We start from the raw sequence: 18,037 nt of genomic DNA on the forward strand, positions 1-18,037 counted from the left end.
GAAAAAGATTTCCCGCACTCAAGACAGGAATACGGCTTCTCCCCCGTGTGAGATCTCTGATGTATGGAAAGATGAGACTTGCATGAAAAACATTTCTCGCACTCAGGACAGGAAAACAGCTTCTTCCCTGTGTGAGATATTTTATGTACATTAAGATGGGATTTATAACAGGAACATTTCCCGCACTCAGTACAGGAGAAGCTCTTCCCTATTGGAAGGCCGGCCCGGTCCCGCACAGTCTGAGGTTCCTCAGGATACGAGGAATCCGATGGTCCATCTACACTGGGTGGTGCCGGATGGACATTGGAGGGAGCCGGGTTTTCTCCTGGACTATACTGTGTGATGTCCTCATCTTCTACTTTCCAGTCTGGAGACAAAGTGAGACAATCCTCGGAGGTTTTCCTCATCTCCCAGCCATGGACTAGAATACAAAGACAAAGAGGATTACTAGACAGGAGCTGATTGGTTCCCCCAAACCAGGACTCCGCCCACATCAGGCAGCTTGGTCTCTGAGGAGCTTACAATTCCACCCTCAAGGGAACTAGGAAATGGCTCCTCTGATCTCCTACCAGGTCATTTCTTTATTCATGGACCTTAGTCAGAGAGTGAGGAAACAACCAGAACTGTCTTTTATAGGAGGGACAGTGATGAGGGGATTATAGGACGAGGGTCCCCACCCCCTCTATCACTCATCGCCATCTTCCCAACACAAGAAGTACTGCACTTCCTTATTTACTCCATGATTTAGTCATGAAGAACAGCGGGGCTGAGCCCCACCAGAGGTCAGAGAGTGAGGATGGGGGGAGAACAACCAAGATGAAGACTGGACTGATCCTGAAGACCACCATCATTGGGGTATTGACTCCTCCCGCATTTTCACTTTCTGTTTAAGGGGCCAAAGTTGGAGGATGTTATCACATTATCATCACCATGTAAAAGTCTGTGCTCCAATCACATCATCCGATATGTCCAGCTGGGAGGAAATGGGAGGGAACAGAAGTAAGGCCGATGTAATGTACAACTTATATAGGATGCCTAAGGTTTGAACTATATAATATCAGAATAATGCAACGTACAAGAGTATATAGTGCAGGGGTCAGGAGTATGTAATGTACAACATAGAGTATATAGTGCAGGGGTCAGGAGTATGTAATGTACAACATAGAGTATATAGTGCAGGGGTCAGGAGTATGTAATGTACAACAGCCAGTATATAGTGCAGGGGTCAGGAGTATGTAATGTACAACATAGAGTATATAGTGCAGGGGTCAGGAGTATGTAATGTACAACAGTCAGTATATAGTGCATGGGTCAGGAGTATGTAACGTACAACATAGCGTATATAGTGCAGGGGTCAGGAGTATGGAATGTACAACACAGAGTATATAGTGCAGGGGTCAGGAGGATGTAATGTACAACATAGAGTATATAGTGCAGGGGTCAGGAGGATGTAATGTACAACATAGAGTATATAGTACAGGGGTCAGGAGTATGTAATGTACAACATAGAGTATATAGTGCAGGGGTCAGGAGGATGTAATGTATAACAGAGTATATAGTGCAGGGGTCAGGAGTATGTAATGTACAACATAGAGTATATAGTGTAAGAGTCAAAAATTAGGAGTGTATTATCCCGTGCCTCTAATTAATGAAGAGTGCAGACATATACCATACAATGTGATAAGTTATATACTATTAAAACTAGTTAAAATATGTAAATATTAAACATTATTTCCGGCGTCTATGGAAGTCACAATTAGACACCGCTATATACAGAGACAGACAATCTAACTGGGTGGGGTAAGTGGTACAAAAGGTAATAAGTGTGGGGGATGAGCTGATGGAAGAATTAAACGTTTAGTTGTTAGTTGGAGGTGTGATAGACTTCCCTGAAGAGATGAGTCTACCTATGATATATTACAGACTAAATCCACCTGGAGACCTGATACAAGGTACATACGTAGTCTTAGGGGTCACTGAGGAAGTCCATGTGTGGACATTTCTACCTATGATACACTATATTGCCCCAAGTATTGGGCGGCCTGCCATTCCACACGCATGACCTTTAATGGCCCCCCAGTCTTAGTCCGTAGGGTTCAATATTGAGAGTTGGCCCCACCCTTTCCACGCACATGACCTTTAATGTCCTCCCAGTCTTAGTCCGTAGGGTTCAATATTGAGTTGGCCCCGCCCTTTGCAGCTATAACAGCTTCAACTCTTCTGGGAAGGCCGTCCACAAGGTTTAGGAGGGTGTCTATGGGAACGTTGTTGGACCATTCTTCCAGCAGCACATTTGTCAGGTCAGGCACTGATGTCGGGGGGAGGAGGCCTGGCTCACAGTCTCCACTCTAATTCATCCCAAAGGTGTTCTATGTGGTTGAGGTCAGGACTCTGTCGAGGCCAGTCAAGTTCCTCCACCCCAAACCGGCTCCTCCATGTCTTTATGGACCTTGCTTTGTGCACTGGTACACAGTCATGTTTGAACAGGAAGGGGCCATCCCCAAACTCTTCTCACAAAGTTGGGGGCATGAAATTGTCCAAAATGTTGCCTTAAAAGTTCCCTTCACTGGCACTAGGGGGCCAAGCCCAACCCCTAAAAAAACAACTCCACACCATAATCCCCCTCCAACAAATTTTACTCTTGGCCCAATGCAGTCAGGCAAGTACCGTTCTCCTGGCAACCACCATACCCAGACACATCCATTGGATTGCCAGACACAGAAGCGTGGTTGGTCCCTCCAGAGAACACGTCTCCACTGCTCTAGAGTCCAGTGGTGGCGTGCTTTACACCACAAAATATGATGCTTTCCATTGCACTTGGTGATGGAAGGTTTGGATGCAGCTGCTCGGCCATGGAAACCCATTCCATGAAGCTCTCTACACACTGTTTTTTGGGCTCATCTGAAGGCCACACCAAGTTTGGAGATCTTTCGCTATTGACTCTGCAGACAGTTGGCGACTTCTGTGCACTGTGTGCTTAAGACCATGCTCTGTCATGTTACGTGGCCTACCACTTGGTGGCTGAATTGCTGTTGTTCCCAGTTGCTTCCACTTTGTTATAACAGTTGAGAGTGGAATATTAAGTAGCCAGGAAATGTCACGGATGGACTTATTGCCCAGGTGGACCACGCTTGGAGTCACTGAGCTCCTGAGAGCGACCCATTCTTTCACAAATGTTTGTAGAAGCAGTCTGCATGCCTAGGGGCTTGATTGTATACACCTGTGTCCATGGAGGGGATTGGAACAGCTGAATCACATGATTGGGAGGGGATTGGAACACCTGAATCACATGATTGGGAGGGCGGGGAAAATACTTTTGGCAATATACTGTAGTATATTTGCATGAAATTTGCACTTTTAGCACTTATTGATAAAGATGTAGGTGCAGCATTTTTTCTTTAGTATATTTATAGTGTAAGGGTCAGGACTCATAATATTGGTATTCAGTAATCAGTGGAACATTAAATGTTTACTGTAGACAAGTTGCAGAGATCCCACACCGCTGCCTCCCATCTCCTGAGACTGCACTCAGTGACTTGGGTCTGAGACACTACAGATATATCCCTCCACCCGGCACAGCCAGCAGACCACAGAGCAAGGAACCCTGGGAGAATTGTACTGTCAGAGATCCTGTTAGCCCCATGATAAGGGGTAGAAGACCCAATACACATGTCCCAGGTCAATCAACACCTATTGTGAACACCAACATTTTGCTGCCAGCTGATCCCCAGAACCTCCATAAATCCAGTCTAGATACATAAATTGTGTCTGCAGCACAGAGAAGGAAGATTATCCGAGAGAAATCCAGGAATACAGGACAGGGAACACAGCTCAGGAAAGTGACCAGGGGATTACAGGCTGATATCACCCAGTCCCCGCCCTACTCTGGACCAATCAGTGAGCAGTGTGGGTGGAGGAATGGATTTAGTGTTCATGACCCACCTGTGCTGATCTCTGTAGGAGTGTCCTCCTCTATAAATGTCCCCGTTATTCCATCCTCCTCCATAGACTGCTGATCATCCCTCACATACGCCTCTTCTTCTTCTGCTTTACCCTCAACTTCTATATCGATTGGATCTCCACTCTAAATCAAGGAAATGAGAGAAAATATCATCTGTAAAATGTAAGGTCACACAAAAAAATCCACACATTGTCTCTATGAGTCCATGTTCTAGATTCTCCATCCACCAACCTTGCAATGGTGAGGGATGGTGTGACCTTCCTGTGTGGAATACCGGGAATACAGAGGACGGGGACATCTCTCTGGTGGGTTCCTGTAGCTGGATGACTCCACCATGGTGTCCTGGTACAGATCTTTTTGTTCTTTTAGAAGCTCTGACTCCTCCATCCCCCCATCCTCATCCTCCTCCTCTTTTATCTCTTCTTTAACCTCAGCTTTAGGATCTCTCAGGTTTCCACTCTGAAAGATATAATAAAAATGACATCAATGGTAACAATGCAGATAATGTACAGATCCTAATGATACTATCAGTGATTGTTCCTCATCTACCTGATGATGGTGAGGGATGGTGTGACCTTCCTGTGTGGAATCCCGGGAATACAGAGGACGGGGACATCTCTCTAGTGGGTTCCTGGTATTAGGTGGCTCCATCATATCCTTGTGTCCTTCTGAAAACTCCTCCATCACTCCATACTCCTCATCCTCCTCTTTATACTCTTCTTTAACATCAATATTATCATCCCCGAGGATTCCACTCTGAAAGATATAATAAAACATTCATTGTAACAAACATGCTGTGTATAAATCACAACTACCAATAATTGTCATCATCTACCTGATGATGGTGAGGGATGGTGTGACCTTCCTGTGTGGAATCCCGGGAATACAGAGGACGGGGACATCTCTCTGGTGGGTTCCCATGACTGGATCCATCTGTAGGAAACACACACACTGACTGAATCCATTGTTTCTATGTGTTTATCAGATGATGGGGGATCTAGGTGGATCCTCCGTACTGCTCTCTCCTTTACAATAAAGTCTCCTCTTACCCGGTGATGTGAGGGGCGGCTGATTGTCCATCATGACGTCCTTGTAGAGATCCTTGTGTCCTTCTAAATACTCCCACTCCTCCATGGAGAAATAGACAGTGACACCCTGACACCTTATAGGAACCTGACACACACAATGATACAGTCACCATCCAGACACATCCCTTGTCTGTTACTGGAGAATGTCCCAGAATTCCCGGCACCGCTCACCTCTCCTGTCAGCAGCTCCATCATCTTCTTGGTGACTTCTAGAATCTTCTGCATGTTGTGTCTCTCAGGGTTTAGGGAGTCACATGGAGGCACTGTGATGGTCATATGATCACCTGACTTCAGAAGAGGAAATCTCTGTATTGAGGAACCAATAGGAATATCATGTTAGACTCCCAGAATCCTCCTCACCTCTCCGGTCAGGTCTGTGTTTTATTAATAGAGATGAGAGTGATGTCATGTGACCTCCCAGAATCCTCCTCACCTCTCCGGTCAGGTCTGTGTTTTATTAATAGAGATAAGAGTGAGGTCATGTGACCTCCCAGAATCCTCCTCACCTCTCCGGTCAGCAGGTAGATGATCTCCAGGGTGAGGTTTAGTATCTTCTCAGTCATGTGACTCTGGTCCTCCATCCTCATTGGTGGGGTCATGTGGTTTTCTCTGTAGATGGATAGCAGAGAATTATCTGGACTGTATTGGTTGTATAATATCAGGATGGGGATATAAGGGGGTAATAGACGGGCTGCTCCCAATGGGAATTGGAACATGTAGATCGGCTTACTTAGTGTTTGTTGTGTTTCCGGCAAGCCTGTAGAAGCCCCCAAAATATTTTTTAAACCACTTGTCTACCAGGCACTTTCACATTTTCCTTCCCAGGCCAGTTTTCAGTACTGTCGCACTTTGAATGACAATTGCGCGGTCATGCAACACTGTACCCATATAACATTTTTGTCATTTTTTGAGACAGATAGAGCTTTCTTTTGGTGGTATTTAATCACCTCTGGGTTTATTTTTTGCTAAACAAACCAAAAACAACTGAAAATTTTGAAAAAATAAGTTTTTTTTCTCAGTTTCTGCTATAAAATTTTGTAAATGAGTAATTTTTCTCCTTCACTGATGTGCGCTAATTAGGCTGCAGTGATGGGCACTGATAGGTGGCACTGTTGGGCATTGACAGGCATCACTGTGGGCACTGAAAGGCAGCACTTATATATGTCACTGATAGGTGGCACTGACTTGAACTGTTAGGTGGCACTGGTAGGTGGCACTGTTGGGCATTGACAGGCATCACTGGTGGGCACTGAAAGGTAGCACTTATATATGCACTGATAGTTGGCACTGAAAGGCAGCTCAGATTGGCACTGATATGTGGCATTGATGTGCTCTGGTAGGTACTGACAGGTGGCATTGGTGGGGCTACACTGATAATCAGTGCCCTGATGATCAGTGTAGATGTCCCCTCTGAGGATTGCCAATTACCGGCTCTCCTCTCCTCACGAGCAGTCAACTTGACCGGCGTTTTCTTATTTACATGCGATCAACTGTAATTGGACACAGCTGATCACATGACAGAGCCAAAGTCATCGGCTCTTTCCACTGATCATGATCCCGTGTCCCAGCGCTGCAGTTAGAGTTAGACATCATGGGGTTTATTTACTAAAGCTGGAGAGTCCAAAATCAGACTCCCTTCTGCATAGAAACCAATCAGCTTCCAGGTTTCATTGCCAAAGCTTCATTGAACAAGCTGAGGTTAGAAGCTGATTGGTTTCTATGCAGAAGGGAGTCTGATTTTGGACTCTTCAGCTTTAGTAAATAAACCCCATATGACATCCTCCCAGAATGAGAGAACCTCCACATGTCCATCATTTCCTTATATGGAGAGCAGGAGATGGTTAATATAAGGAAAAAAAAAGCTCATCTCTTGTCCTTTGACTGGAGACAGATACAGTGGGGCAAAAAAGTATTTAGTCCCCACCAATTGTGCAAGTTCTCCCACTTACAAAGATGAGAGAGGCCTGTAATTGGCATCATAGGGAGACCTCAACTATGAGAGACAAAATGAGAAAACAAATCCAGACAATCACATTGGCTGATCTGGAAAGAATTTATTTGCAAATTATGGTGGAAAATAAGTATTTGGTCACCTACAAACAAGCAAGATTTCTGGCTCTCACAGACCTGGACCTTCTTCTTTAAGGGGCTCCTCTGTCCTGCCCTCATTACCTGTATCAATGGCACCTGTTTGAACTTGTTATCAGTATAAAAGACACCTGTCCACAACCTCAAACAGTCACACTCCAAACTCCACTATGGTGAAGACCAAAGAGCTGTCAAAGGACTAGTCCTTTATTAATAAAAAGGATTTCCCCAATGTAAATGTCACGGATAAGGCACGCCCACGGTGACTAGCCTACCAAAGCGTGGTCCGTGACTGGGGTAAAGAGGGAATGAGGGGGACTTACTTTGAGCATATAAGACTGGTCATGATACACTTTCACAGCCCGCACTACCTCTGGTCACCACTAGAGGGAGACTCCACTCCAATCTAGCTGGCTGATCACACACAGGCAGATATCTTACATACAATCTGGTGCACTCTAAGGGTGGGGGTAGCAGTCTAGCAATTGGCACACCCTTCTAGGATTCCTCTAGCTATCCTAAAAGCTAGAACCCCGGCGTTAATCACTGTTCCTACTGTCTACACACCCCCTCACCAGATCCACACTTGGTACCTTGCCACAACCCAACAGTTTGTCCACAGACTAGTCTGCTTGGCCACCACACACACACAGATCTCTGTCCGGCCAGATATGAGCCCAAGCTTAGTACACAGAAGTCACTTATTATTTGCATGACTTAATATCCTGAAAATGGGCAGGGTAAAAAATATGTACAAAGAAAAAAAGAGTTACAAAGAATACAAAAATACACACAATTGGTTATTCACTATAAAATAAAAGGGAATAAAAACAGAAATAAAACTTTTGCCAAGATTTATCCTGTGACTGGAGCAAGTCAGTGAAAGTCTGTGATTCGCCAGCCAAATAGACTTCGCTCCATACGAATCACACTGTCCATATCTCAGGGTACACAGTTTATTGAAAAATGGATGGTGGGTGGAACTTTAACCCTTGGCCAATCAACTCTCAGGGGTGTTGTTGTACCAGCCCACAGGACGTTCTATGTTTTGAAGTGCCCAATCTTGAATGGACCAGGAACGGTTCAGATCACTGGGTCAGGGATAGAATTTCCAACACCAGCGCTTCAGTCCAATTGCGACAGTACCAATCACTGTTCAGCTAAATCAGGCACCATATAACCATTCTGTGCGTTTCTCTGGGATTCTACAGAGGCTACAAATACAGTTTTACATGTAGATGGATCCTACGGTGTGTCCAATCAGAAGGAATTATTTCCATCTCTCTGCAACTAATATTTTAGTGAAACAGATTCCTCTTATCTGTGAATATAAATCCAAGCTGGCAGACATTTCAGAAGCTTCTCCTGGTCCACTGCTGTTTCTAGCCAAAAAGGCTAAAGCTCTTCTTTTAAAATTCAAGGTGAGAACGGCTTGTCTACTTAGATAGCAAAGCTCCATTTGCATCCAGGTGACACCACTAGCCTAGAAGCTACTCTGTCCTTCCAGATGCTGATTGGTGAATACTGTATATGTCTGTGACTGAATACTGAACACTAATCTGTAATAACATGGAATGAGACAAGATTGACAATTACATATTTCTACTGATCACATCTTACTGATACAATGATTCTACTCTTACATTTACGTTACATTAAATCCCTCGTCAATCATCCAACAATGCAGATCTACATCATAAACCAGTTGCCGTCCAGCCAATAGCACAAAGGCGGCGTGGCGAGCAGCTGATCCCTCTGGGTGGATGCCATATGGCATCCTTTCAGTCATGCGCAGTTTTCCTGCCCGCAAAGCCGTGCAGCAGCGCAAGCTGTCACCGGCCGTGTACTTTGGCCAGTACCATGTGACCTGCCAGTACCATGTGACCTGCTGTGACCAATCACAGCAGGTCACATGACAGTTGTATACAATGGATGGCTTCCTTTCATACCATCCATTGTATACTAGTGTGTCTAGCTATGAATGGTCACAGTGATCACATGCGCAAACTGGGCCAATCACAGCCCAACTGTGTCATGTGATTAGCTGTGGCCAAATCACAGTTAAGCATAAAAAACCCCTGAATGAATCGATGTCATTCAGGTAAATGCTTGCATATAGCAAAGTAATTCTTTGCTATAAGAAAATTGTGTAAAAAAAATAAATAAATACTGATCACTTCCCCAAAGTAGTACAATGTTACTATGGTAACATTATACTAGTTTGCTCATAGTGAAATATGAAAAAACATCTTAAAAATAGAGAAAAATTTTTTAATAAAAAATAATTTAAAAAATCATTTTTTTCCCATACTATTACCAGTCAGTGTCCCTGATCACCACCATGCCAGTTATATGATGACGCTGTACTGCACTGGTGACAGGATGTAAAAAAAAATAGTGAAAATCATTTTTTTTATTTCTTCATTTCTGAAAAATTATGACAAAAAAATTACAACTTCAAAAAACTCGCCATGACTGTTATAAAATACCTCAGACTGTCTACTTTTCAAAAAGGGGAAATTTGGAGGATATCTGTACCGTTCTGACATTTGGGGGGGGGGATATCTGTACCGTCCTGACATTTGGAGGGGGATATCTATACCGTTCTGACATTTGGGGGGGGGGATATCTGTACCGTTCTGACATTTGGGGGGGGGGGATATCTGTACCGTTCTGACATTTGGGGGGGGGGGATATCTGTACCGTTCTGACATTTGGGGGGGGGGGATATCTGTACCGTTCTGACATTTGGGGGGGGGGGATATCTGTACCGTTCTGACATTTGGGGGGGGGATATCTGTACCGTTCTGACATTTGGGGGGGGGATATCTGTACCGTCCTGACATTTGGGGGAGGGGGGATATCTGTACCGTCCTGACATGTGGGGGAGGGGGATATCTGTACGGTTCTGACATTTGGGGGGGGATATCTGTACGGTTCTGACATTTGGGGGGGGATATGTGTACCGTTCTGACATTTGGGGGATATCTGTACCGTCCTGACATTTGGGGGATATCTGTACCGTCCTGACATTTGGGGGGGATATCTGTACCGTTCTGACATTTGGGGGGGATATCTGTACCGTTCTGACATTTGGGGGGGATATCTGTACTGTTCTGATATTTGGGGGGGATATCTGTACCGTTCTGACATTTGGGGGATATCTGTACTGTTCTGACATTCTTGGACCTCAAGAAATGAGATTGGCCGTCAGTACTTCAGGATTGATCAATTTTCGGATATCTCCCATAGTTTGTGAACTCTATAACTTCCCTACAGACTAAATAATACATCCTAATTTGGGTTATTTTCACCAAAGACATGTAGCAGAATACATCTCGGCCTAAATTTATGAAGAACAATTATTTATTTGCAAACTTTTATAACAGAAACAAAGAATAACGTGGGTTGTTTTTCAAAATGTTTAGTCTTTTTCTGTTAATTTAGCAAAAGATAAAAGCCCCAGCGGTGATTAAATACCACCAAAAGAAAGCTCTAGTTGTGTGAAGAAAATGATAAAATTTTAGTTTGGGTACAATGTTGTATGACCGCGCAATTGTCATTCAAAGTGTGAGAGCGCTGAAACCTGAAAAATGGCCTGGGCAGGAAGGGGGTAAAGTGCCCGGTATGGAAGCGGATAATAATGAACAATGCCCAATGAAAAAACACATGCTGACCACCAACACGATCCGTTTCCAGCGACTACTCACCATGATTGATAACTCACAGTGACTAAGGATGGACATGACATTGGGTTACTGGGTGTAAATAGAAACTAACATCTTTTTACCTCCTCTGCTGCCACTTCCACCAATGCCTTCTCTCTACTTCCTACCACATGGAACTTCCTCTCTATATCTGTCTGTACCTGACATCACTTCCTGTCTTCCATAGAGACTTCCGTTTTGGGTATAAGTGAGATCACCACCTTGTGGAGCTCAGAGGAAATGCAATATGAGCAATCCCTGCTGAACCAGCTGAATTTCCATGGATCTATGGTCACCTTCAGTGACTTCCTCCCCTCCCCCTCATCTCCTTCATGATGGAAGTCATGCTGAGATCATCTCCCATTGGCTGAGCAATATTCTCATTTGTCTCTCAGCTCCTTCTTGCTATTCCTCGTCCTGCCTGTTGTTTCCTTGGATTGATTTTCTGTGTAGTGACCCCGGCTTGGTCTCTTGGATGCGCTCGTCTGTTGCTTGCCCTGACCTTTCTCCTGATTCCTGGATCTCCTCCTCATCTCTCCTCCATATCCTCTTACACAGCTTTTCTCCACACCTGCAGTGACCCTGGGGGGAGGAAACTTGGCACCAGCACGCCGCCAAATCCATCCCCACCATTAGGGGCTCTGGAGACAATTGTCTGCTATTTACACTCCGTTCCTCCGCACGTCACCTGATCACATGACAGCTTACTTCCACAGATTCCGGACAGATTTCTGGATGGTAAAGGTCAAAGGTCACTCTTCAGTTTAGGAGAGGTAGGATGCACCCAGAAACTATGATTTGGTTTGCATGGGAGTCCCATACAGAGGATCCCTCAAAGCTCCCCATCAAAATGTTCCTCCATCCAGAGTCTTTATGTCCTATGACATCACACTGACCTCACAGCTCCTCCTCCCAATGCCCCTCCATCCAGAGTCAGAGAATCCTATGACATCACACTGACCTCACAGCTCCTCCCCCCAATGTCCCTCCATCCAGAGTCAGAGAATCCTATGACATCACACTGACCTCACAGCTCCTCCTCCCAATGTCCCTCCATCCAGAGTCAGAGAATCCTATGACATCACACTGACCTCACAGCTCCTCCTCCCAATGTCCCTCCATCCAGAGTCAGAGAATCCTATGACATCACACTGACCTCACAGCTCCTCCTCCCAATGTCCCTCCATCCAGAGTCAGAGAATCCTATGACATCACACTGACCTCACAGCTCCTCCTCCCAATGTCCCTCCATCCAGAGTCAGAGAATCCTATGACATCACACTGACCTCACAGCTCCTCCTCCCAATGTCCTTCCATCAAGGATCAGAGAATCCTATGACATCACACTGACCTCACAGCTCCTCCTCCCAATGTCCTTCCATCAAGGATCAGAGAATCCTATGACATCACACTGACCTCACAGCTCCTCCTCCCAATGTCCCTCCATCTGGAGTCAGAGAGTCCTATGACTGTCTCTGTGCTGCAGACACAATTTATGTATCAGTTTTCATTGTTTCTTCACTCTCTGACTAAGGTCCATGAATAAAGAAATGACCTGGTAGGTGATCAGAGGAGCCATTTCCTAGTTCCCTTGAGGGTGGAATTGTAAGCTCCTTAGAGCCCAAGCTGCCTGATGTGGGCGGAGTCCTGGTTTGGGGGAACCAATCAGCTCCTGTCTAGTAATCCTCTTTGTCTTTGTATTTTAGTCCATGGCCGGGAGATGAGGAAAACCTCCGAGGATTGTCTCACTTTTTCTCCAGGCTGGAAAGTAGAAGATGAGGACATCACACAGTATAGTCCAGGAGAAAACCCGGGTCCCTCCAATGTCCATCCGGCACCACCCAGTGTAGATGGACCATCGGATTCCTCGTATCCTGAGGAACCTCAGACTGTGCGGGACCGGGCCGGCCTTCCAACAGGGAAGAGCTTCTCCTGTACTGAGTGCGGGAAGGGTTTCCATTTTAAATCAGATCCTATTGTGCATAAAAGATCTCACACGGGGGAAAAACCATATTCCTGCCTGAATGTGGGAAATATTTTTCATTAAAGTCCAGTCTTTACAGACATCAGAGACTGCATACGGGGCAAAATCCATATTCCTGTCCTAAGTGCGAGAATTGTTTTTCAGACAAGTCCAGTTTTTACAGTGGTCAGAGATTGCACACGGGGGAGAAGCCATATTCCTGTTCTGAGTGCGGGAAATGTTTTTCATATATGTCCAGCCTTTACTCACATCAGAGATCACACACGGGGCAGAAGACACATTCTTGTCCTGAGTGTGGGAAATGTTTTTCACAGAAGTCCCATCTTAACCGACATCATAGATTGCACACAGGCGAGAAGCCATATTCCTGTCTTAAGTGTGGGAAATGTTTTTCTCGGAAGTCCCATCTTTATACACATCAAATTTCACACACAGGGGAGAGGCCATATCCCTGTCCTGAGTGCGGGAAATTTTTTCACAGACGTCCAGTCTTTATACACATCAAATTTCACACACAGGGGAGAGGCCATATCCCTGTCCTGAGTGCGGGATATGTTTTTCACGGAAATCCCATCTTTACACACATCAGAGATATCACATGGGGGAGAGGTCATATTCCTGCCCTGAGTGTGGTAAATGTTTTTCAGACAAGTCCAGTGTTTCCAGGCATCAGAAGTCTCACACAGTGAGAAGCCACTTTCCTGTCCAGAGTGAGGGAAATGTTCCTCACTGAAGTCCTGTCTTTTTGTACTTCAGGGATTCCACACAACCCTTGAGGTATATTAGAGCCTTGAGTGCGGGAAATGTTCTAACCTGTCCCTCCCTTTCACAGAAACCACTGTGAGTTGAGCTTCTGGAGGGGCCTGGGGGCCATCCTCCTTCCCACTGACTATGGGCCCGGGGGTTCCATCACTTCCCTGGGTACCTGACTGGCCATGAATGATACCAGCTACCCTTTCCATGTAATCAGGGCTGGAGGGACTGTTTCTGGGACTCCTCAGCATACTGCGAAAGTGGAACTGTTATCCTGGAGTGATGGATTAGGTGCCGGGAGTTAGTTCCAGCATATATGGGGTTAAGAAACGTTATTTTCTGTTCTAGGTTTCCTGGCATCTACTATTGTTTGTTGTCATTAGATTTAGGTGAGAAGATCTCACTTTGTTTAATCCCCTCCAGAGTCCAGATGGCTCGGTGCCGGGAAGGAATCCATTGATTTCTTGTTTGTTTATTTGTGTATAGAATGTCATTTTCTCCTGTGATGTGTAATGTGGCCATTCCTGTAGAAATGCTGTTTGTTAATAAAGTCAGTCCTGTTTTCCTCCAACATTGGTTCTATCTGATGTTTGGAGTCAATTTGCTGTATTCTGGTTCCAGAGTGGAGGAAGCTGGAGTTTGGCAGAGATACCCAGTCGGGGTGTCAGGCAGTCTGTCACACTCCCCTTTCAGCTGCTGGAGGTATGGAGATGGATTATTGGTCGTCTTGCTCTTCTTTGTGGTGGGGACCTGCAGGTCACATCTGGGCCTGGAGCCGGTAAGTCAACACTACACCAGGGTACAGGGCCAGGACAGGGGGTGGGGGGGGGGGCGTCCAGGAGGGGCAGCTGCCCTGTGCACAGTGTTTTATTGCGGTCGAAGGGTGACGTGTCACATGACCATGTTGGTGATTGCCTGTGCAGAGAGAAGGATGGGGGTGCTGGGGAGGTGATATCTTCATCTGATGTCACAGACTCCTCCCCGTCCTGCCAGTCTATGGCGCCCTCTGCAGCTGTACAGGAGCTACCACTGGAGATGGGAGGAGGGAACTCACCAGCAGATGGTGGACTGTGGGGACTCCCCAGCAGATGGTGGACTGTGGGGACTCCCCAGCAGATGGTGGACTGTGGGGAACTCACCAGCAGATGGTAGCTGTGGGGAACTCACCAGCAGATGGTGGACTGTGGGGACTCACCAGCAGATGGTAGACTGTGGGGACTCACCAGCAGATGGTAGACTGTGGGGAACTCACCAGCAGATGGTGGACTGTGGGGACTCACCAGCAGATGGTGGATTTGGGGACTTACCAGCAGATGGTGGACTGTGGGGAACTCACCAGCAATGCCATGCCAAGGTCTGATGAGTACAATTCAGGGAGGGGTGATTTGTGCTAGGGATGGTTTTGTCATGGAAGTTGGGGGAGGGGATTGGTGCTGGGGGTTGTTTTGTCATGGAGGTTGGGGGAGGGGATTGGTGCTGGGGGTTGTTTTGTCATGGAGTTTGGGGGAGGGGATTGGTGCTGGGGGTTGTTTTGTCATGGAGATTGGGGGAGGGGATTGGTTTGTCATGGAGGTTGGGGGAGGGGATTGGTGCTGGGGGTTGTTTTGTCATGGAGGTTGGGGGAGGGGATTGGTGCTGGGGGTTGTTTTGTCATGGAGATTAGGGGAGGGGATTGGTTTGTCATGGAGGTTGGGGGAGGGGATTGGTGCTGGGGGTTGTTTTGTCATGGAGGTTGGGGGAGGGGATTGGTGCTGGGGGTTGTTTTGTCATGGAGGTTGGGGGAGGGGATTGGTGCTGGGGGTTGTTTTGTCATGGAGGTGGGGGAGGGGGATTTATGTTTGGGGACACAATGTACTTTACTTACTTTTGGCCTCTACACTCTGTGAGCCATGCACTCTTGGCCCAGATAAAGGTAGGCTCAAGTGTTATTAAACTATACCTCTTTAAGCCCCTCCCACTGTGAGCACATTTTAGCCACACCCAGTATTTGGTGTAGAGTGCTTTGAGTGCTGCTATAATCCCCGCCCCCTCCACAGCTGCTCCAACTCCAATAAAAGTGGACATGGTCAGTAGGGTGTCCCTGGATTTTATGTTGAAAATCTGGTCACCTTCCAGTCCCGTTCTCTCCTAGACATATCATAGAATGAAGCCGTATTGTTCTTTCAGTGACATCATCCCGTGTTCTGTCCATTTCCACACTGACACCAACAGCTCCTCCACCATCCTGGAGTATTTGTTGTCACCATGTTTCCAATGATGGAGATCCAGAGACTGACCAGAGTCTTCTCCATGTCACCAGACCACCTCTTCCTCTACTATTGGGGTGCTGGGCCTTTCTATGACTACTCTGGACCCCAACCTCTTCTATATGATTGTGAAGATTTCTATTTACTAAGAAGAGAAAGAAGCTGCAGAAAATGTCCATGATGGAGATGAGGGTTCCATATAGTATGAGCAGCATCACCCTTCACTCTGTAACCAAGACCTAGTCTGCAATGCCCAGAATGACACCAATGAGTCTCTGACCAATCTGATGGTTTGGATGGACTTTCTCCTTCTGATTATCTCCAGGCAGTGGCGTATTTAGGTTTTGTGCTGCCCTAGGCAACACCAAAATCATTTGCCCCCCATGGACACCGACCAAAACAACCCCCCCTTCTTCCTCCCATGGAGAGAGCCTGACATTGACCAACAACACCCCTGCCCCCCACCCGGGAAAGCCTTCCAGGACCCCCCCATTCCCATGCGATAGGGAGACACTCATCTTCACAGCTCCACACATCCCCGGGAATGAGAGCCAGGCTCTACATACACCATCAAGCAGCCCGCAGCTTCTCTCAGATCCCACCTGGTTCCCATGGTGGCTTGTCCCTTCTTTCATCCCTTCTGCTGGGGAGATGTGCTACCCCCCCTGAAAAATGCCGCCCTAGGCAAGTGCCTTGTTAGCCTTGTGGTAAATACACCCCTGTCTCCAGGTGACCATGAATTAGTTCTCCAATATCTCCCCGGTGTTCTGCAGACAGATATACTTTTCCTGATGACTTATGTTGTACAGATTCCTCGTGTTCCCCGATACAAGCTCATACATTGGACTTGTTCAACTTTCTAACCTGGACTGAATGGACTTGGCAAGATACTCTCCCTATGTAGAGGACACGTGGCCTGGTTTGGTTCTGGAGGTGGGGGAAGTGCATACATGTCCTCCACTTTCCTGGCCTGGCAAGCTGCAGACTGGGATATGGGTCTAGGATGGATTTTGTGGGGGACCCCATACTTTATTGGGGTTTTTTAAGGATTTGGTATGATATTGGTGGGGACCATGTTCTATTTTTTACATGGTGTCTCCTTTGAAATCCATTCTAAACCTGAAAGGCCTGGTATGAATTTTATTAGTGACACCCCACGCCACCCTGGAAAACCGCAGCTGACACCTGAATGGAATGATCAGGAATGCATTGCTGGTTGTCAGGATGCCTGGGGCCACTGGTTCTCTACTAGAGATGAGCCCAACTGCCCGGGGTTCAGTCCCAGCAGAGTTCCGAGAAGTTTCCATGCTTATTCCAAATCCCATCCAAATCAATCGGAGCAAAATCAACAGGCCCATTTTCTAAGCTAATAGGCCAATAGGTGTGAGAAAATAGCATGGGGGAGGGGGAGGGACACTGCAATGGGAAAAAAAAAGTTTTAAAAAAATTCCATTCAGCCAGGAGCGGGAATTTTTTTTTAAATGCTTAACGTGAAACAATAAAAATGTCCAAATCTTTTAACCTCTTCATCTCTGGAGCAATGTTTTCCCTGTTTGTATACATGTATAAATCTGCATTTGTGTTGAGTAAATAGATACCAAACAAGTCAAGTCTTACAATTGTGTGCGCCTGAGACATGGCAATGACGGCCCCTGAAAATCTCCATAGGAGACACTTTAAAGCCTTTACTGCTCATCAGTATAGAGACAACTGTGATCTGTGGTGGTGGAATGATTCCTCTCACTGCGACATTCGTGGTGATACCTCACATGTGTGGTGCAATCACGCTTTACATACACATACACACCCTTTGTGTACTTTTGTGTTTGCAGGGCAACGGGGGTTATGTTTAATTTTTTAATAAATGTTATTGTCATTTGTATTTTTGTACTTGTGTATTTATTTCCTATTTAGCTGCATTGCTATCACAATGAGTTAACAACCCCCTGTGACATGATTGGTCAGGTGACAGGTCCTCTTTATGAGACATCGGGGCTCTATTAGACCTCCAATGTCTCCTCTACCCTCCAATGCACAGATGGCGCTCAGTTAGATGCTTCCTTGGCTGGATCACCCGGGGAATGATGGCTCGGAAACGGGAAACACTCAGAGCTGAGGACTTCATTCAGTGCAGAGGAGATTGGGGAATGGACGTTCACCAGTCTCCTCCATCTTGGCCTCCTGAAGGCACTGGATGTGGTCTCAGGATC

General features: G+C 46.3%; 2 protein-coding genes across 2 annotated transcripts in view; one reads left to right on the plus strand and one right to left on the minus strand.

Annotated features, from left to right (window-relative positions):
* Window positions 1-4,171: 4,171 nt before the first annotated feature.
* Window positions 4,172-8,926, minus strand: LOC149441225 (uncharacterized). The gene is made up of 3 exons (XM_089657603.1): window positions 8,792-8,926; window positions 4,511-4,717; window positions 4,172-4,420 (listed from the first exon to the last, which is right to left on the minus strand). Exons 1-3 carry the CDS (start codon window positions 8,924-8,926, stop codon window positions 4,172-4,174), a joined length of 591 nt encoding a protein of 196 aa, XP_089513729.1.
* A 4,500-nt stretch (window positions 8,927-13,426) lies between these two features.
* Window positions 13,427-18,037, plus strand: part of LOC149441226 (uncharacterized) — a 117,960-nt gene continuing 113,349 nt past the window's right edge. The window contains exon 1 of the mRNA XM_089657605.1: window positions 13,427-13,460. Coding sequence (XP_089513731.1) covers window positions 13,427-13,460 — 34 coding nt within the window. The remainder of the gene's footprint in view (window positions 13,461-18,037) is intronic.

Source organism: Staurois parvus, unplaced genomic scaffold, assembly GCF_062004578.1.
Source record: "Staurois parvus isolate SC_StPar_1 unplaced genomic scaffold, SC_StPar_1.0 ptg001011l, whole genome shotgun sequence".
Classification (NCBI taxonomy): Eukaryota; Metazoa; Chordata; class Amphibia; order Anura; family Ranidae; genus Staurois; species Staurois parvus.

Coding starts and splice junctions, on each gene's coding strand:
- LOC149441225 (XM_089657603.1), bottom strand. CDS start 8,926: ATGACTGAAAGGATGCCATATGGCATCCACCCAGAGGGATCAGCTGCT. Junction 4,718..8,791: donor TGATTGACGAGGGATTTAAT/GTAACGTAAATG, acceptor TATATCTTTCAG/AGTGGAATCCTCGGGGATGA. Junction 4,421..4,510: donor CCATCCCTCACCATCATCAG/GTAGATGAGGAA, acceptor TATATCTTTCAG/AGTGGAAACCTGAGAGATCC.